We start from the raw sequence: 21,448 nt of genomic DNA, 5'->3' as shown, positions 1-21,448 counted from the left end.
AAAAATCGAAGAGCCACGTAATACTGATCGGCCGGCCGATCTAGCAGTTCATTTGGTAAATGACTTGTCTCGTATCGGTATTTAATGCATCTACATTGCTTTCTACATGTTAGCAATGCCGAAAATGTCAATATAAAAATTATAATTAGAAGAAGACTTTAAAAATGAACATTTAGCAGTTCATTGGGTAAATGACTTGTCTCATATCGATATTTAATGCATCTCATTGCTTTCTAAATGTTTAGCAATGCCGAAAATGTCGATGTCAATGAAATTTAATAAAAATTATAATTTAAACAAGCCTTTAAAAATGAACATTTAGCAGTTCATTTGGTAAATGACTTGTCTCATATCGATATTTCTGTGGTTGCATGGAAAAACGCCGCATGTCACAATTTCAAAAAATTTGAGATTATGCATTCATTGAGCTTCGGATTGACCGTATTTCATTGACGTATTTACCAGAAAAAAGTCATGAAAACACATTCAAAAGGCTCGGAAAAATAGTACAATTTAACCGATGTCCTCCTATGTCGAAGCTTTAGTGACTAAAACTTTAAACGGCTATATCTCGAAAATGAAAATGTGTGATATGCGGCGTTCTTCCTACAAGCACAGATTTAATGCATCTGCATTGCTTTCTAAATGTTTAGCAATGCTGAAAATGTCGATATCAATGAAATTTAATAAAACTTATAACTAGAACAAACATTTGAAAACGAACATTTTGGTAAAATGATTTTCGATCGGAAAAATGACTATGTAATTCTCTTTTGAACGAGTCGCGTCGCGAGTCGGTGCGCACCGAAGCGAAGCTCAGGGGACAGGGCAGGGCACGACACACCGCTCTGCTACTTGTTTGTCCGTCGTGTTTGACCAAGAACTATTGCCCCTCGCATGCTGCTCGTGCGTTTGTCAATTTATCTACAATGTACGGCTTCGTTTTAACAAGTCGTTAATCGAAGTGCAGGTCCCTCTCCACGGAACACATACGTCTACGTCCATGTGTACGCGTACTACGTATTTACTATTCTTCCGCGGTCCCTTGCTCTGCTATCGTGCGTGCTGCGTCCGTTTCTTAACAAACAATCGATCGTGCGAGATTATCAAACCGTCAGAATTTCACGATAGACTTCTCGCGCGTATTTTGGCTCAGCCTACAAAGACCGCGATCTACTCGGACCAGAAGACGAGAAACGAACGCGGTCCCGTCGATCGAGCCGCAAAGTAACGAGCAGAACTTTCTTTTTAGTCGGTACCATTGATCGGGCGGTTAGAGAAGCGACACGACGCGACGCGGCCAGCGGATTCATCTTCTTTTCGACGTCGCTGGGTACGATAGATCGACGCTGAACGTCCTCGCGGGTCCACGGAGAGAAACAGCAGTACGTTTGTATGTGTAAATATTGACCTATCGAAGACTAATAGCGATGAAAATGTTTTAGCTTATAAAAAACTTTTTAAAAACCACGCTTATATTAAAATGCACTAAAAAGGAGAAAATAATTTTTTTAGACATTGGTGACTATAAATGAAAGCGTGGAGCGCTAAACTATATTGACGTAATCTTCGTGGGCGCTCCACGCTTTTATTTATAGTCACTAATGTCTAAAAAATTATTTTCGCCTTTTTAGTGTATTTTAATATAAGCGTGGTTTTTAAAAAGTTTTTGGATATATTTTCTTATTTTCTACTTTTTAGTCTTTTTAAATGGGACGCAAGATATAGTAATACTGGTATGAAATAGTAAGATATAGAAACGCAAGATATGGAAATATACGCGAGATAGAATGAGGGGATGACTCCGAGAGACGACGTCTTTTGATGGAGTCCGAAATTGTCCGAAATGGAACTGAATGAACGGAACACTACACTGACTGAGCTCCTTCGGTGCGAAGTGGGGATGAGTCGGAGTGGAAACGCGTAGTGGAGTAGGGAGAGATGGCGCGCGGAGTGGGGATCGCTGAACGCGATGACGTACTACCGAGCGTCGCGCGACGAGGTGTGACGGTTAATATTAAAATTTTATTTTTCTCCTGAACGCACAGTTTTTAAAAAAAATTTGATTTTTAATATTGCATTGTCATCGAGTTCTGGGCTATGTTTAAAGTTTCAAGCCTCTAGCTAATCGGGAAGTGGTTTAAAATTCGACTACAAGATTTGACGCATACAACAACGACAACTCGGCAAGCTAATATAAGCGCGGTAATAATAAAAATGACATGACTCTATTTATTTAGATTTCTTGCCATTTTTATTACAATATCTGCTTGGATAAAGAAATCGATCGGAACAATTTCCATGTAAGCAACTTAAGAATTTCAATAATTGTGAAGTTAAAAATATAAAACCGGTCATTCAACCGGCAGTGGTAAGTTTAGTGTTAAACTTCTTCAAACATATTAGGTTGGGAAGAAAGTAATTTCGGTACTTTAGAAAATAAACCCAATTGTGGTAAAATTTTTATGTTTTATGAGCGTGGAATTATGAAGCTACCAGAAAGATGGCAGAAGATCATCGAACAAAATAGCTCGTTGTTTAAATAGAAAAATTGCGTTTTATTTCATCTTAAAATAAAGGTACTTTCTTGCCAACCCAATAGCTTCCTCGTTTTTTATTATTTATTGTTTTGAATGAATTTACAATAATTCAGTCAAATGAGCAACCATTGTTGCAAAAGTTAATGTCGAGTCCGTCTCGACACAGCACCGGAAGAGTTAGAACATGTGGAACGACGGTTTCTCAGACCAAATATCTCGCAGTAAAAATGGCCCGGTTACCCGAACGCTGTTAAAAATCATCCAACTTTCTCCTCCTTCGATCAAAACGGCGGGAGCGCATTGCCATTGCTAATCGTGGTCGATCGCGTTATCGAGCGGCGGGCAGTTCATCGTGGAAGTAGAAAGACAAGGGAAAGAGAGAAAAGAAGTGGGCATAGCGGCAATGGTCACGAAGAAAGACAGGGTTCTCCGTGGAAGGAGGAAAGCGTTTGGCGTGGATTTTTCAAACTAGCAATTTAAATGCCGATCCGATGACAGAGGCAATATCGCATCGTGCTCGGAGTGCAAGGTTATTAAGGCACAGTCTCGCCGGCGAGCACAGGCCACAGGCGTGTACAGGCTGTAAGCTACAGGCCGTTTTGCTCTGATCGAAGCTCGGGCCAGTGGCATCGGGAGCTCATTGCCATTGCCCGCTCCCGCTCCCGTTCCCGCTCCCGACCGAATGCCGAACACGCCGAATGCAAAGCTTCATCTGCGATTTCGATTACTCAACCAGCCTCCTATCGCCTATATCTGCCGGGAGAGAAGAAGAGGACAGAAAAAATAAAGGAACCATCGGACGCTTCACGGCCGCATTGTTCATTCAAATTCTTGCGCGGCTAGAAATCGGCGATGCGTTAACATACGATTAAGATAGCCATCGGTTTGGCCCGTTTCCGGCCCAGAAATGTCGCGGATCGCTCGTTCTCTGTGCGTCGCTGTCGTCCGCCGGAAATGGAACGATTTCATAGTTTTGTATCAGATTTCATTGAATTTGATCTGGTTTTTAATAATTCGGAGCTTCTTATAATTAACCGCGTTGTAGAAGGGTTGTTCATATCCATCATTGGGTCTACAATTGTTATAGTTGATCAATTAACAAGAAATTTACGTAACATAAAAAAATACTGCATTGGCACATTCAACATTTGCAACCATAAATGCTACAAGGGTCGCGAACAGGTTACTTGACGGTTCCAGGCACCCTACCGGGGGGACATGGCGATGTGATTCGCATCAGATTTAATTTTGAATTTGATCCGATTTGTAATAATTCGAAATTTCTTATAATTAGACTGCGGATGTTTATGCAATTTGTAATTTTCGTAGGCAAATTTTGAAGAAAGTGGGGACATTTAAGATATTATTGCCAGTGGTAGAAGGTAGAAGCCTTTATAGATCTGGAATAACTAAAAATCTAGCAATTCTAGAACATTTTTAGAACCCATAAATGCATAAAGATCTACTTGTAATTAATCGAGTAGGAAGATTTTCGATCAGGTCCACTGGTTACAGGTCGCGAACAGGTTACTCGACGGTTCCAGGCACCGGGGTGGCACGGAAAGTATTTCGGCGAGGAAGGAAAGAGAAAAGGGAGGCGATAGACGAACGATCCCCCGAATTTCTCGATTGGAATCACGCTGGCAAGGGTTGCCGCGCCCTTGGAACGCCTCCGCTCGTCCTTGGCAACGCGAACGGAACGCGGTGCGCGGCGCGGCGGGGAAATTTTCAAAATATTGACGCGCAGAAGCTGGTCTCGCGTCGGCGACCGGTTGTTCGCAGCGTCGACGGAATTAAACCCGAGTTAGTTTCGAGCGGACGTTTGTCGCGCGGCGAATTTTCGTGTTTCTGTTTCGGCGAAAGGGGATCACTAACCCGACCGTCGGCAAGGACGAGTGCTCGAGGCGCCGTCGAAGAAAAACAATAAAACGAGAATTGGCACGTCTGGCGAAACAGTTGACTGCCGTCAAGTCAACTGGCTGACTTGTCCGCTCGAACGAGAGACGAGAGACACGAGACGGAGACGCACCAGCCCGTGATGTCCAGCGGATCACCGGATGGTTCTTGATCCCCCTGCCGAAACCACCTTTATTTAACATGCCAGCTGTTTCACGAAACCCAGAATTGCAAATGCAAAAGGAAACAGTTTAACCACTAGAATAAATTGTTAGAATAAACGTTGACCGCGTTGGAAGGACTGGCAGCATCGATTCTTTCGAATTCAATTTGGAATCGATAAAAAGAAATTAAACCGACTTCGAAAAAACGCACTAAAAAGTATGAAATAATTTCCATTTAACTGATGTTAATACACACGAACTTAAATACAATACAATCTTTTCGGAGGCGCCTAGGCGGCGCAAAATTGAAAATTTTCGACACTGGAAATTACGAAAACCCTTAAATTCTTGTATCTTCTCTTCCCACCTACTGATTTCCAAGTTCATCATATTCCAATGAAATCATAATCAGCAACATCTGTCATTTGGAAAATTTTCAAGTTTGCGCCGCCTCCGAAAAGATTGTACATATTGTAGTTAAGTTCATGCGTATTCACATAAATTAATGGAAATTATTTCATACTTTTTAGTGCGTTTTTTCGAAGTCGGCTTAATTCTTGTCATACAATTTTTTTATTTCACACTTTTTAGTGGATCGAGCAGAATTTGTATTTTTCAGGCAACTTCAAGATCCCGTGCTCGTAAAATTTCTGTTTCTTGCGGATTTTTGCGCATTTCTGAAGAAATTTGCTAGGTAAAATATAAGTAGGTAAAAATATCTTAAAATCTGAAATTAATGTTGTTGTCTTGAGGTGTAAAAAACCATTAGGGGATGAAATGAATATGTATGTAACTCCTGCTGGCCATAATCGCTGCTGACTATTTTGTTTCGCATAAAAATCCGCAGTCCAGTCATCGCAAATAAAGGAGACATTTCGGTGGCGACATTTAGATGGACATTCGGAGAAATTTTGTGATATTCTTAGAGAAAGATTAACACGTTGTTGAGAGAAATGCAGTGAACGGGTACGCGGATACGCTTTCGACTGCGCAAGGGTGAAAGTTCACGCGTGTCCCGATCTCGCGAGAAACGTGCGATCGTTCGAAACCTGGAAACATTCGATAGACAGGGATAGTGGGTCACGGGGAACGCTGAGCAATCGTGGAACTCGATAGGGAACACTGGGAATAACAATCCCAGTAATCGTAATCATAACGGTGGCGATAATAACAAGTTGTCGATGCGTGATGTAATTATCATTACGGTGCCTAACGGCGGCAGTCTTTAGCTCGCGTTTAACGATCCATTGAGCGAGGCGGCTTCGAGTGGTCGGGCACGGCCATTACCTGGAATTGCATTTTACGAGACCGTGAGGGAGAGAAAGAGGTGAACGATGGCGGACCGTAGATAATGCGACACGAAAATCGAAAAACGAAATTGCGCTAACGGCGATTCGCGATTTTCCATGGTCGAGAACGATCGAGTTCCAGAACGATACGGGTTGCCCGGTTACAGCATTGGGCCTCGTCGAATTTTGCGCAGGTTATGGACAGTGCCACCGGTATGCCCTTAAACGGTTTGCTTAGCGGGCTTTTCGAGGAAACCGATGACAATCGATAAAATACTCGAGGTATCCGGGAGAGAAAGAAAGGGAGAAAGGGAGAGAGGGAAAGGCCTGGGGCTCCCGTCCCTTATTCGAGGGTCCCGGATGAAGTGGTGTGCCTCCTCTAGCTAGGGTACATCAACCTGGAGACTTTCCGGTGAGGGGTTCGAAGCTCGCGGGGCGGTTGCGAGGGTTGGTCTCACCGGATCGCGAAGAGGGTAGCGACACGTTTCTCCAGCTTCGTCCGGATATAGCACGCGGAATACCAACCATTCGCTCCTACATACTGTGTCGCTCGCACGAATATAGTCGCTTTCTTCGGACTCTCTCTCTCTCTCTCTCCCTCTCTCTTTCTCCGTCTCTCTCGAGTAGTCCTCGAAACCAGACCTAGCCCAAACTACCATCCGCGGTACCGGTCCCCGGGTAAAAATTCGAGGGTCGGTAAGAGATAAGCGAAGCGGGTCCCATGAAAATCACCGACACAGGTTTCACCGACAATATTTCACCAACTCCAGATTTGACCGACAACAACTTTGGCAGACAACGTCTTTATCCCCTTGCCCTACGATTTATTTTAAGGGTTCACTGTGATTAGAGCTTTTTAGTAATCGTCTACTTACTTAAGAAAGGAGAAAGTTTATATCTATTGTATGCTTACATATTCTCCAATAGCTGTGCATTAACAAAACCAAAGTAGAATTTTATTTCGGTTTAAAGGGGAAATTAGTAGCATACATATTTATTAGACTCTGTTCAGAATCCTCATCACACGAGTCAGATACAATATTGTAGGAGAAGGGGTTATTATAGTGATTCAAGCGTAAATCGATTGACATCTATCACACACGCCGCGTTTATCTTTCCTAGATGAACTGCTAAATGTATGTAAGTAATAGAAAACAACACAATCGGGTACGGGTTGCACCTTTCTCGAAAATGCATGCGATGGGGTTTTGTCAGTAGTCAAAAGCGCCAGATGAAAGATCAATCTAGTAATTTGCATTATTCTTTTACGTCCTTTAAAACAGAAAAACTTTTTTATAATTGTACCAATCGACCTGATTTTTTTTTCTAATCAAGTAGAAGCATTGGTTTACGAAATGATCTGCAAAAAAGATTTTCCAAAAATTATAATTTACAAGGTTACATGCAAAAATAAAAAAGGCATTTTTTAAAACTTTTTTATTATTTGGGCCTATAATGATGAAAACATATGTTTTGTAGATGTATAGTAGTTATACGCATGCTGAAAATTTCATCGAAATCGGTTGACGCAGGAAAAAAACGACACGCATCGAAAGATGTACGATTCTGTGGATTTTAATAAGCAGAAACTGATCAAAAGTCGAGTAAAACTACGATTTAATCGTTTAATCGATTACGATGAAATTTTCAGCAACATCTACAAAACATATATTTTAAATTTTCATTAAGGGCCCAAATAAGAAAGTTTAAAAAAATGCCTTTTTTATTTTTGCGTGTAAAACCTTGTAAATTATAATTTGTCGAAAATCTTTTTTGCATATCATTTCACAAACCAATGCTTCTAATTGATAATAAAAAATCAGGACGTTTGGTACAATTATAAAAAAGTTATTCTATTTTAAAGGACATATGAATACTTTTTACACCCACTGTACGTGCGCAGCTTTATGCTTTCGAATAATGCAAATTACGCCTCGTAGACGTAAAAATAGGATTTTTTAGGGTGACTGTAACCTAGATTGATTACTTATCTAGCGCTTGTATCGAGAAATGAGAAGGTGCATCCCGCACCCTTGCAACCCTGGAAACGAGTCTACTTTTTTCAGACTTTTCGGTCGAAATACCCCACCTGTGCGTTGGCTGAATTCGCGTCAATATCGGCACGGGGACGTAGCAACGGCGAAAGCGAAGCAAACGATGACGCGACTCCGATGCCGATGCCTCAACCGATACCGATGTCAAAGCCGAAGCGCGCTCGAAATTTCGTGGACTCCGTCGGCGCGGCGTGTGTACAACGAGCGAGAACGCGAAAGAGCGTTCCGGAGCTAAACGGAGAGTGCTAGAAATACACACCGTAAGTTAATTCAAGTGCATCGCCTTCGCCGCTGTCGTCACCGCGTAGGGTAAATGTACCTATTACTGCGGGTGTACGTTTTACTGCGGTATTTTGTCTCAATCAGATTGAAATACGTAAATACGGAAATGAGATTGTATTCTCGTCGGCCAGACAAAAACGAAGTTGTCAATCATTCTCATATCTATTTCAATCACCGAAGGACTGTCGTTCACATGATTGCACATTCTTCATATGTATTGCTTTAAAATGCATATGGGAAATTTGTATTATTATTTACATACCTACTTCCATAGAATAAAAATACAAAAAGAAACTTCTCTTGCCTTTTTAGTAAAACAACTTAAGCCCTCATCATTACGTCCACTAAAGTGAAGGAGGAGCCCATTACTGCGGCACAAAAATCACTAGGAATGTCCCTAATACTGCGGTCTGAATTGCAACTACGATGAGAAACAAGGTTCACTTCGAAACCTAAAGTTTTATCGTAGGCACCTATTCTTACACGTAAGTAGGTAGTAAAAAGATCTGCTCGTGGAACTGAGAACTTAAGAAACGAAGAAAGAACGGAGATTTTAAGAAAAGAAAACGGAAGAAGAATTGAGAAAGACGAAGGAGTTTACATTGTAAATGCAATTGTGAAATGTTGTAAGCTCCACAATGCTTTTCGTAATTTCTGTGTTGTTTTTTGTCTAACGGTCTCATTATATTATAGATGAAATTATTTCTAAATAGACAAAGTGGACTAAAAATAGACGTGTAGCACACAGGTTCGGTAAGTACTTTCGTACAGGATTTCACTGGATCTCCACGATGGATTTGAAAATTACAGTGAGACGCGGGTCGTCCGTTCGATTCGGTGTTATCGAAGTGAGATTCGGGTTCGATCGCGTTTTCACTGAGCGCGCGCGCGGGCGACAGGAATGCTCTCGAGCGGTGTCCTCAGGGTTCTCCTGTTCGTGAAGTTGTAGATGGAGGATGGAGGGCACGCGGCGGAATGACACTCGACTCTCTCAGGTCGATGTGGTATCAGAATTCCAACGTGATTTCGAAGAGACAATGGAGGGGTACCTCACCCCCCGTGGTAGTACTCGATAAATCGTCAACACGGTTTTCCAACGTGAGATACCGGCATAAGCAGAAGATCCCTTTCGAGGCTCTCGTCCCTCAGCAGCCCTTTAATCTCGGTGTACATCACGGGGCTAAGAGAGAGAGAGGAGGCGCGCGGTGGCTGGCTACTTTATACTCGGAGAGTCGGAGGCTACCTGCCTGGCTGAAAGGGGAGGTATTACGGGGTTACTAAAGTGTTGTATGGCCTCCCCAAGCCCCATAAGGATAGCCCTCAGGCACGCACCCCCGTTATCGTATGCGTATGCAGTTTTTTCGCTGGTGCGTGGCTCGGGGCGCGGTGCTCGCAGCCCTTATATGTGCAGTGAAGGTGAAGGGGGCATCGGGTAACACGGGCAGGCAGCCACCCAAACGACCGAAACCTGAATTCGCTCGCCCAGGATCATCCCGGTATTCCTCTATTCCCGGCCGTCCCTTTCTCTCTTACTCTCTCCTGTTTCGTCCCCTCTGTTCTCTCTGCATTTTTCTCCTTTCCCTCTCTCTCTCTTTCTCTCTCCTCATTTTTTCTTGCAATCGAATTCCAGCGAAACTATGGGATCTTCGCAAGTGAAATCGGTGCCCGATGGTGCTATCGCTGACCGCTGATAATCCGAACGATTTCGCACGATCATTGCCCTCTGGATCGTTAACCCTTTCTGCGGTACGACGCGGCGCTTGGGTCCATCAGGACCCAGCGTTTCAAGAGCTTCGACTCGAGTTTTCGTGCTCCGCCGCTTTCTCAGACAACGATGGGTATTTAGCAGCGGTGTGCGAGAACCCGACATATCGGCTCGGGAACACATTTTTTTGGGGGATCGGAACGGGTAGCCAAAAATTTCGAGATTCTCGAATTTATCGGGTTTCCCGAGAAAGTAGGGATTCTCGAGAGACTCGAAATAATTTAGTCTTTATACGTATATTCAATATAATATAAAATTTAATTAGTATATAACATTCTCTTCATTGAAAGAATCTCGTCCAACACGAATTCCCTTCAAGAGTGTCATAGGTTATATTCTCGAAATTTTCGGAAAACCCGGATCCTTCTCGTCCCGACCATTGAGTCCCCGATATTTCGAGTTCTCGCACACTAGTATTTACAAATGGACGAACCGTTTTGGTAATTAGTCGCGAGTGAACAGCGCCGAGTAAGGCCACGCCTAATGGTGACACGAGAGCCGAAAAGATCCGTTGGCTGGGATCGATCCGATACCAATCCGATGCGAGAAGTAGTCGAACGAGGATTCCCGCTGGCAATAGTACGCGCGATAAAGGCGCAACGACAACGACGACGATGGAATAAAACGATTACCGTCCAGACGGTGACTCAAGGTGCTCGATTCCGAGTTCACGGGTTCGGTCGGCGTTGGAAGGGGCGAGGGCGAGGACGTGGCGAATTAGAATGCAGAGATCGAAAAGGAGCGGGCACACCAGTCTCTCCGGAAGGACGGAGGAAGAGATACTGATCGGGCCGAGCCGCGCAATTAAAAACGAGAAGCAAACGCGGGGTTTCGTGCAGGCAGCCTAGAATCCCGTTGGTTCTTTGCCGACTCTGTGGGCTGACAGGGTGGCATGGCGAAAGGGCGAATGGACGAAAGGGCGGAAGGGGTGCATAAATCGCGCGAGTGCCGAACGCGTTGTTCGGCGTGCGTTGTTTCGCGTTTTGCTCGAAAGCGAACGGCGGAGCGAGCCGCGACTAGCCCCGCTCGCTTCCTATTTATACTGCGAAATTCCCGGAAGGAGCAGGCAGATAGCATCGAACCGGGGAACCTACGAAAGAGGAGTACCTATAATTTTCCCCCGATTCGTGGTTGTCGACCGCCGCCACCGACTGCACGCACATCCGCATTCAATCAAACCGTCCCCGAACTTTGCTCTAACTCCTTTCCCTTTCCCTCCGCGTCTTCGTCTTCGTTTCATTTCGTTTCGATTCGTTTCGTTCTCTTTTCGTCTCGGTCTGCGTGCACCTCGCCCTTGGACAATCGGCGACGGAAACGCGTGCACGACCAATTTTTGCGACCCTTCTGCTTGCAGTCCCGCGTCATTTTATCGGTCCCGCATTTCGTAGACAGGTAACGCGAAATCCCGCAAAGAACCCCGCGCTAATCATATGGAAAATCTATCCCGGTAAAATCGGTTGGATTTTTCATATGTTGTAGCTTATGGTCTACTGAACAAAAGATCTAATGGGCACAAAGCTCAATAATGGACAGTTATCGAGTTATAATCAGTCAAACATGACAAATTCGAGTGCATCGATACTAACTAGGGTAACTGCACCAGTGAATGAACATTTAAGAAATTGTTCAGGAAGATATTTTATTTAAAAAAAAAATATGTGAATTACAGGAATCTCATATATACCAAATGGCTCCCTATACTTCATTTGTCAAAAATAAATGAACGCAAATAAAATGAAATTATTATTATTTTTCTTTATTAAACGTTAAATAAAAAATGTCCTCTGTCCCTTCATTGCGATACACTTCCCTCCTTTTTCTTTTTTCTTTACTTCCACCCTCTTATCCTTTCTCCTGCTCACTACCTCCTGTACTCTACATGTATATGTAGTTCGTTCTAAACAATTTTTACTTCCTTACCTTCATTGATAATTAAAAAACGAAGCCTTAACCAACATTTTGGTAAAGGAAAAAATTCTTCACAGTCTTCTCAGCAATTATATCGTCTTGTATATTATATCATAATATACTATAATATGTATGTCGTATTATAGCTTCGTTATTAGTATAAATATCGTTATAGTATAGTTATAGTTTAATATAGAATAACGAATTATTATATTATATGTTTTATACTATTACACACATATAATTATATATACATATACGTATTTGTAATATACGGGGTGTTTTCTACTTTTCCGGCAAGATTGTAGGAGCATGATCTACAAGTGAAAATACGAAAAAAATGTTATATGAAGTTTATTTATAAACGCTTTATTACAATATTATAGGCAAATATTGAATGTAGCCTGAATAGGTGCGGAACAGCAGATTTAAAACTGAATAATACGGAAGGTTGATTGTGTTTACTTTGCCTGCACTTGCGAGATATTGCTTAAGGATGTTCTAGAGATATATAAAAACGCAACAATATTTTTGAAAATTTGACAAGATATAATTCTTACTAAATTAATGCAATTACCAAAGTTTGGATTCGATACACAGCACCGTTTAAGAATTATAACAACTTAAAGTTCGCACATTTTAACACGTCTTCTTATGGAGAATTCATAAAATTCCACGTCAAACTCTATTTAAACCTTGAAAAAACGCAACTAGAAACTCCAAAAAAAAAATACACTCAAAAACAAAAATATACTCATGAATGGATTTCATTGCCAATATATTGATGGATTTCGAATTTCATGTACTTTTGTCTCCCATTCTACCTCCAGAACATCCTTAACGTACGAGGATCGTTAAACATTTTTAAATCATCATTTCAAAATGACCACCTTCTGCATTGACACAAACTTGACATCGTTTATAAACAAACTTCATATAACATTTTTTTCGTATTTTCACTTGTAGATCATGCTCCTACAATCTTACCAGAAAAGTAAGAAACACCCTGTGTATGTATTGTATATTTCAATTATAGTTCGCACTCCAAAGAGGGATTTATTTTAATTTAGAATGTAGATTTAGATTTCGTTTGTATTCTCCTAATAAATTTTCATAACTATGATTGAAGATGATTATCTCATTAAGTAAAATTTGATTTTTTTATTAAATACGTATCAGATTCAAGAGAAATAAATCCTTAATCCCGCGGGATTGCAATCCCCAGACGCGAGTAAACGAGAAGTAAAGTCGCGCTGATCGGATCGCGCGAATCTCTTTTCCAATCCGAGGAGATCGGACGATGATCGATGGGTGTGCAAATAAAATCAGCGGCGGTTCCCGCCGCGACGGTTCTAGGAAGATGATATTCGCCTCGAACACAATCGACGGTCAAGACGACGGCCAGACAACACCAATGATAGATCAATCTAATTCGGATGGCCCCCAGACGAGCGTCGCGTACAGCGAGCTCTTCGTTCCTCCGATTCTCTCGGCGTACCTCTGGGTTCTTTACCGCTATTTTTGCTGTTGTTGCTGCTGTTCGCAGTCCTAACCGTCATGCCGTCCCTTTGCTCTGTTCAATTACGAGCACGACGATCATTTTGCTATGGGTACTCGAATCGACCGGACCGAAGAGTCGTCGTTGATTCTTCGCAAAACGTGGGAACAACTATGACATTTTCGTAGATCTGGAACAAGGCGAGGAACATCCTCGGTTACCGACGAGATAGTATCTTGTCGGTGACTAACTGACTATACTAAAAATTGTAACAGTATATACTCTATATCTTATCACACCTTCCTTATTGCAACTTCGCCTTATACTTTTATTTCTATTTCCAGTCTATTTCTATCCTATATTTATATTCTCTTAGTTAGTTTATAAAACAAGGCTGTATGTATAAAAATATTCTCTTTCTAGTGGCGCTGTACAGTGGTGCCTTCTATATCTGCAGCTCTGTCAATAAGTTGGACTAGCAGCTTCAACGTTTCGCCGCTACGTGGATTGGCGATGTACTGACCTGACTCCTGTCACCGACGAGCGGGACCAGTAAGCGCAGCAAGCTGGTGCGAACGGGCGCGGGGATAACGTGGAACTTACAGTAATCTGAAATACCACATCGCTAAAAGTTCTACCACCGCACCGGCGAGATACTCGTCAAGTAGAAGAAGAATGATATAGTATAGAATGCTCACACACACATTAGCCATTCTGTAATTGCCTTATAATACTATCACTGACGAAATACTATCTCGTCTCTTTATCTAAATAGAACCAGACGATATATGACATTGTTCACGTCCCGGGCAAATCAGTTTGGATAATACATATATTTTGATCTGAAGGAAGGTAAAATTGCAAAATGTTGTGAAAGACAATAGGTATAGGAATAGAATTTATTGAAAAATCAACATATTTATTAAATGTGCAGCTATTAGCTCGATATTATCCTTTATTCATAAGACACTAAAAGTTCTTACAAATAAAGGATAATATCGATTGCCCAGGTCTCACCACGAGGAGGTTGCTGCACAAGAGACCCGAAAGGGAGTCAGAACGAATGTAATATTCTTTCTGGCTCCCTTTCTTACAACGACGACTTATACTAAATTACGCAAGTATGTCGAGTAATTATTGCGGGACAAAAGGTGTGAATCGGAGAAGAAGTCTCCGATCCACGGGGGATCAAAGGCGAATCAGGCAGAAGGCTCTGATTCTTTCAAAGTGAGAAACAAGAGCGAACCAGAGCAGAATGCTCTGGTTCGAAGGTGACGCGGCGCGTACAATGCTTGCAGTGCAGCCCCGGCCAAAGCAGATACCCGACGTGTCCTCACCAAGAGAAATGGACAGTGAGAAGTGTTCAAACGTAATACCATCTCTCTGCCAACTACCTGCCACCAGGCAACGCAATGCGTTGAGATGACGTGGGTAGGATGACGAACAGAGAATTTCTCTGCCAACTACCTGCCACCAGGCAACGCAAGGCGTTGAGGTGACTCGGGTAGGATTACGAACGGAGAGAATGGCAATACGAGTGAACAGGTCTCAATGAACCACCCCTCTCAATGAATCGACGCCGAATACCGGCTTCAACCGGTCTGGTACGTACAAGCAAGGTCCGACACAGCAGAAGGCTGTGTCGGAGTCAAAAATACGAGTCGAGTAAAGTGACGTTATTGCAATAATTACTCGACATATTTACAACAAGGATATACGAGCTTAAAAATTACCGCACGCACGCACGCACGCAATTAATTATTGGCATTGGTATTATACTGATTCATTGTTATGATAATTCTATACTGATATACAGATATAGTGATATGCGATATACTGCTAAACTGATATGCTGATACCTTTGTATACCGATATCCTGATAATTAGATATGCATATGTATATGGTATTACAGATTTAGAGATTAAACCAAAAACGTCGAGCAAATTAGGTCCGGAGAGTGACAAAATAATTTATTATTAAGATGGTGTCAATATTTTTCTAGCTCACTTCTGGACAGTGGTCCAGAAAATTGTTAATAACTATTTAATAACTAACAATACCCATTGAAAAGCTATAAGTGAAAGTAGCAGGAGATCCACCTTGTATTCTCCAAACGCTAAAGTTTATAAATTATTGCTGTGAAGCGAGTAATTAATAAATTATCGGTTGATTTGCTGGCTCAGCGGGTCCGCCATTGCTGCCGTTGTCGGATACCTCCTCGCATATCATGTGCTCCTGGTAATACCAGGAGATTCTAAGCGCCGCAGAAGCGTTTTACACGTCGGGAAAATTAGTTCACAACTCGTCCCAGAGATGGCGACACTGTCGCGCCACTCTCTCTATCCTTGTCGCATACTATAGCTTTCCTTGTCTTACGCATTACGGGCATAGGAGAAACAAGTACCCTCTGCAACAATTGTTAATAACTAATTAAATACAAATCAGATCTATACAAAATTGCTACTGGATTGTTGCTAGAGGTCTATACTATCTTCTTCGATCATAAATCTTCACAAATTATGTCTGGAAGGTTAGAAAACAATTTATTTATATGATGGTGTCTTTGTTTTCAGCTCACTTCCGGACAGAGATCCGGAAAATTGTTCATAACTATTTAACAACTAACAATTTCGAATCAAAAACTATATGTGAAAGTTGCTAATGATCCAGTCTGCAATCTCTGACTATAAATTAGTATCGGAAAGCGGGTTATTAATTAATTTTCTGACAGTTTCATGTTATCAGGAGTAAGTATCAGGGGATTAGCAGCGCCTTGAAAGTAGGTGGCACGAGTTTGTCTCCTTTTCCAGCACTCAACCTCACCTTGCCTGACACATTACGGGCATACAAGACTTTCCGAAATCGCTAATAACCAATTAATTAGACCAAACTCAATCCCTACATGCAATAGGCACTTTTGTTAAAGAGCAGGCTATTTTCTCCGACTGTAAATTTCAATATAACTGCTTGTAATTAAATCAGAAAATCTAATAGAAAAATAAAATTAATTTGTTATCGATGCTGTAATCTTTGTTTCAATGATTCTAAAAATTCTTTCAGCTGTATTTGTACTAGATTAGGAGTTCAGGGGATAAGTGTAAGAATGAGAACAATTTTCATTGTACATCGTATGAGGTATTACAGTATTTATTATATGTTATTTACATTCAACATCGTCTTGACAAAATCATAGGAAAAATGTTTTTACACATTCCAAAATTTGTCGACATATGCAGACATTTAATTCTCCGACGATCGATAATAATGATTATTTTTCAAATGAACAGAGGCATATACAAGATTTTGAATGACTTCATTACAAATACGAATGGAATGTCAATATGGATGTGGCAGAACGAAATTAGTTCTATAGCATTCTATAGTCTAGTCATGATAAAACGTTGGTTTATACGTCAGAAATTTTCGCAGGGAACAACAGGCTAGAATAAGTGTTCGATTAACTACAACATCAGAGTAACAAGCTTAGTAAATTAATGCGGCATGTCTTGTAACATTTGTCAATCGAAATTCTCGTTCTTTACCAAAGAGGTAAGTGCTCTTTCGTATTAGATACGTTTTCTAATGTAGGTTATGTTGCACTGTTTTTGCTCGAATGAAATCCGACAAATTTGATATTACTAACTGCAGCGTAACCGAGTTTGCAACCGATTTCTTTATCTCGATTTTATTTTCGTATTCTTTCGTTTCACCGCTATGGCATCTAGGTTGCTTGTCCAGGTTGTGGTTTTTCGTATTGCGGCAAGTGTCTCAAATACAAGTGTACCCTTCCGGATGGAAGAGTAAAGAAAGTCTGCGGACGTTGTCACAGCAAGAATAATTCTAGGAAGGAAGGAAATTCCATAGACAATACAGACATGTCGCAAGAGCAGGAGGAACACCTCGCACCTGTGGATATTACTAAAAAGTAGCATGCTTGTATCTACTATGCGGAGCACGAAAGAATTGTGGCTGGAAGGGAACAGGGCAAAAGGTCTGACCACTCAGATGTCTTTTCCATTCCTCTTGCCCCATTCCCTTCCCACTACAATTCTTTCGTGCTCCGCACACTACATTCCTTCCGGTTTTATCAGTGATCTTTACGACATAATATGTTTATTAGATTGGATTCCTTGGAAAATCCAGCGAAGCCACCCATCGTAATGTACAAACACGCCAATCGCTGGGAAAAATTCAAGAGAGGTTTAGAACCTGCCGATCAGGAGATAGTAGATAGATTAAGAAAATTAAAAGAGGAGGACAAAACTACAGCTTTGAGCGTAGACGAAATAAGGAAGAGACTGGCATTGTTGAAAGATGAAGAACCTGGTGATGCTGGCAATAGCAAAATAAATGTGAGCCTTAACAGTGAACCTAACAGTACCAGACTTTTGATTTCGTAATTATTGATATTATAAAGATGCTTTCATGGTAAATGATTAAATACATACATTCAGTAGTGCAGATATTATGTCTTTACGGCTACTTTAAATGCTCGGTAGGTTTAGTGTTAAACACTAAGACAGGCAATATCCAATAGGTTCGTTACAACCATTCAGTGTACACTCACTTTATCGTTTCTAGATACATCCAACGGACTCTAGAACGGATCAAGAAAAAGCCGACGACTTGATACAGGAGTATTTGAGGCACTTGGAATTGTCGTCGGGTAACGACCCTGTTAGCGAAATTCAGTCGAGACTGAGATCTCTGCAGGGTCTGAGCAATGTACACAGAAAGGTGGTAAGTGTATTTCGAAGGAACAATAAGGTAAAGGCACCAGTAATTGACCTCGTATCAGTAGAAGACCATTTTTCAGGAAAACGTGAATAAATATAGTTTCTCATATTAATTAAGAACAAGCAAACCACGAAACATTTGCCTACTCTGTTCCTAAATTAGGTTTTATATAGTATTCACTTCTTTCCATTTGTGTTTGCTCTTTTACTTGTAATTTGTACTAATCGTTGCAAGTAAACGATATCAAAGTAACCGCCTTTCGTGTTTCTGGCTGTGGTAACTAATAACTAACGTATGGTCCATTAGTAGTTTTCTCGTTTTCAAGGATGGTCAACTTCAGACACAATTATTGAATTTCCAAAACTGTCCATAAAATTTGAATAATACAATTATTTTAAAAAGATAGCTTTGTTACCCAATGTAAGAAGTTCAAACAGAATTCTCGTTAGTCTGGAAATTGTATCACGAATTGTTTGGCGATCTAGCAGTCGGGCGAATGTATCGATGAAGACGACGAGGCACACATTACGAAGAAATTAATTGCAAAAGCTCTGGCAGAAGCAGCGCTAGAGAAAAAATACGAAGAGGACATGGATGAACTGGAGGAAATGGAGATTGATGTATGCAACGTTGATTTCTTTGGCTCTTCGGAAAAGTAAATAAACAGAATTAATCTTGTTAATGACGTTACAATTGCAGGCACCAAAGCATACCGATGGAGGAGTTAAGAAGGAAGAGAAGGAGGACGACGAAGAGGAGAAACCTACGTGCGTTATGTGTGATCAGACTAAAAATTTATCAAAATGTTTAGGTTGTTACGGTGATCTTTATTGTCCTGTATGCTACGAAGATAATCACGACGAGTTTGAACGGGAAAAGCACAAAAAGGTTCCAAACCTGTAGAAAAACGATTCTATGAAGAAGTATTTGGAGCAAATGCAGTCATCATAGAAGAAAATCTATCGCCAAAATACGAAGAGGACACGAGCTAATCGAACAGACGGGAAATCGACGTAGGCAACGTTGATTTCTTCGACCCTCGACCGGAAGCAAGTAGAAAGCAAATCATCCTGTCAGCGTTACGAATGCAGGCATCGAAGCCGATAAGGGTGGCAAGGAGAAGGTGGAGGGAAGTCTATGCGCGTTACGTGTAATCAGACACGAAATTTATAGAAACATTTAGGTCGTAACGGTGATATTATTGTCGCGTATGCTACGAAGATTGCACGCTCGTTGTAATTGAAAAAGCACAAAATTATTGTACCTTATAGGGCAGAAATTTTCGAAAAAGATGCTTCTCGACGAGTAGTATCAAGTACAATTTGAATGTTGGTACTACCATCGAATAGAAGCATTTCTTGCATTTCACGCGTCTCGACACACATGCATATACACACACACAGCGAAGTCTAATACACACACGATCCATCGAATTTAGCGGTTGCAAATCACGAGTCAACACGTATATGTGCTTCACTGAAAAATAGTTTTATAATATCAATGCGATGATGTAATTAACGGAATATACGCGCTTTTGCTGTAACCCCACGGATTTTCTATCGATTGTTTCTTAGAGTACAGATATAGTGGAGCGGTGAAGATCGAGAATAGCCAAACCAATGTACAGTGAAGTCGCAATCTAGTTTCCCGAGGATCTCTACGATCACTGTCACTTTCGACGCGAAATATTCTAAAATATTTTAACGCTCCCCTCGCCGCTCCACTATATTCCCGTACTTAGTATGATTACCAATCGAATTATTCGAAACGAAGTATGTACGCAGGTTCAACATCTCCACTTACCGTGAGTTGATCGTTCGAAGTGAAAACGAATCGTGGTTGAAATGCCGCTGTGAATTTCAGGGAGCTGATCCAGAATGTCGGTAAGAAACGTCCGACCGACATCTTCAGCGGGATTCCCCAGAGGCAGTTGGCGTCGCGACGCAAAAACCTGCTCTTCTCAAAATCTAAGCAGCCTTCTATATTTAGACGTCCCGTATGCACGCGCCGTGCCAAGTTTTCGGCGACGTTCGTATCGGATGCTAACAAAGTATGCACGCTTTTCCATTTTAATTGCATTAATTCCTAATATTTCGACTTTTGATTCTCTTGAAGACTGTTACGATTATTGTCGTCGATAATTTATTGAGAATGGTTACGTAACAGGCGAGAACATTTCGATTCTGTATACCGCATACCGTTACGCGCTTTGACAATTCGGAGAAACGTTTAAATGTGTTTGCAAAATATTTTAAGTTTGATTGGACGTTCGAAAGGTATTTGGTAGCTAAACGAAATCACTTATAACAGAGTCGGCACTTCGCGCCGGTCGAGTGCATTGGCCGAAAGTCTTTTCGAATGTATCGGGATAAAATTAACTTCGTTTTCGGACAAGCTCTGTCGACCGTACCAGTTCGCAGTCGATTTGTCGTGTAATATTCTCCGCGAAGAACAAAGTCTGCAAAGTTCGTGTACAAGATCGAAGATATACCAGAAAGCATGTACTCGGAAATTCACGAACTCGCGGTTCGACATTTATTTATCAAGAATGGTCTCGCGGTTCGGAGGATCCTCGAGAATGAGACTCGTTCCACGGAACATTTTTATTTCGATTTATTGAGCTGGATCCGCGCCAACATCCAACAGCCTTCGCGACTCTCCGCATCGACGTTCGGTTATTTTCGAGTGAAATTTTTCACGAAATTATACTTGGTGTTTTGCTCTCCAGCTTGGTCCATCGGACGTCCCGACGGGCAACGGTAAGGTAAAGGTAAAGGTGCCAATAATTGACAACGTATCAGTTGACCATTTTTCAGGAAAACGCCCTTTGCAGTCGGAACTATTTTAATTTGAAAATTAAACATTTCTTCCGACCTACAATAATTCTATTGTATATGATATGTTTAGCTTAGTTAAGTTGTTAACACACTTGATTAGTAGACAGCGAATTTTATGCATTTATGAGAAAAATGCTTAAAAATAAACAAATTATTATTTTTAATCTCTCTTACATATTATTTTTAATCTCTTAAACATATTAAGAGAAACAACAAATTTCTATTTCACTGCTGGTTGTTTAATTCAGATAGAAAATGCTTATTTTTCATAAAGATCCGCTGTCTAGTGATTCGATACCAACATATTTAACAATATAAGCAATATTATGAATAATGGTACACCAACTTTTAGTGGTGACTCCGAGTCACCCCTCGACTGCTAAGGGCTAGTAGTTCTCGTTAGCTAAGGTAAAGGCACCAGTAATTGACCTCGTAGTTGACCATTTTTCAGGAAAACGTGAAAAACGTTTCTTGACG

At 41.3% G+C, this 21,448-nt stretch overlaps 1 protein-coding gene and 1 long non-coding RNA gene across 5 annotated transcripts; both read left to right on the top strand.

The window, feature by feature from the left end:
* Nucleotides 1-729: 729 nt before the first annotated feature.
* Nucleotides 730-11,836, top strand: LOC143215462 (uncharacterized). Of its 3 annotated transcripts, XR_013010389.1 has the most exons (4): nucleotides 730-1,393; nucleotides 1,702-7,029; nucleotides 7,956-8,203; nucleotides 8,538-11,836. It is a non-coding gene; the product is annotated as an uncharacterized LOC143215462 (long non-coding RNA). The 3 variants fall into 3 exon arrangements; XR_013010390.1 differs by having other exon boundaries at nucleotides 730-1,385; nucleotides 1,702-8,203; XR_013010388.1 differs by having other exon boundaries at nucleotides 1,702-8,203.
* Nucleotides 11,837-16,758: 4,922 nt separating this feature from the next.
* Nucleotides 16,759-19,677, top strand: LOC143215044 (abscission/NoCut checkpoint regulator). 2 transcript variants are annotated; one of them, XM_076436774.1, is made up of 6 exons: nucleotides 16,759-16,946; nucleotides 17,123-17,322; nucleotides 17,518-17,749; nucleotides 17,979-18,137; nucleotides 18,623-18,754; nucleotides 18,834-19,677. In XM_076436774.1, the coding sequence occupies exons 1-6, from the start codon at nucleotides 16,899-16,901 to the stop codon at nucleotides 19,035-19,037; spliced, it is 975 nt and encodes a 324-aa protein (XP_076292889.1). In that variant the 5' UTR covers nucleotides 16,759-16,898; the 3' UTR covers nucleotides 19,038-19,677. The 2 variants fall into 2 exon arrangements, with proteins under 2 accessions (XP_076292889.1, XP_076292888.1); XM_076436773.1 differs by having other exon boundaries at nucleotides 16,760-16,946; nucleotides 18,620-18,754.
* Nucleotides 19,678-21,448: the final 1,771 nt, after the last annotated feature.

This window comes from Lasioglossum baleicum, chromosome 13 (assembly GCF_051020765.1).
Source record: "Lasioglossum baleicum chromosome 13, iyLasBale1, whole genome shotgun sequence".
NCBI lineage: Eukaryota > Metazoa > Arthropoda > Insecta > Hymenoptera > Halictidae > Lasioglossum > Lasioglossum baleicum.
The sequence above is the reverse complement of the archived record's forward strand: the minus strand, read 5'-3'. Positions and strand labels throughout refer to the sequence as shown.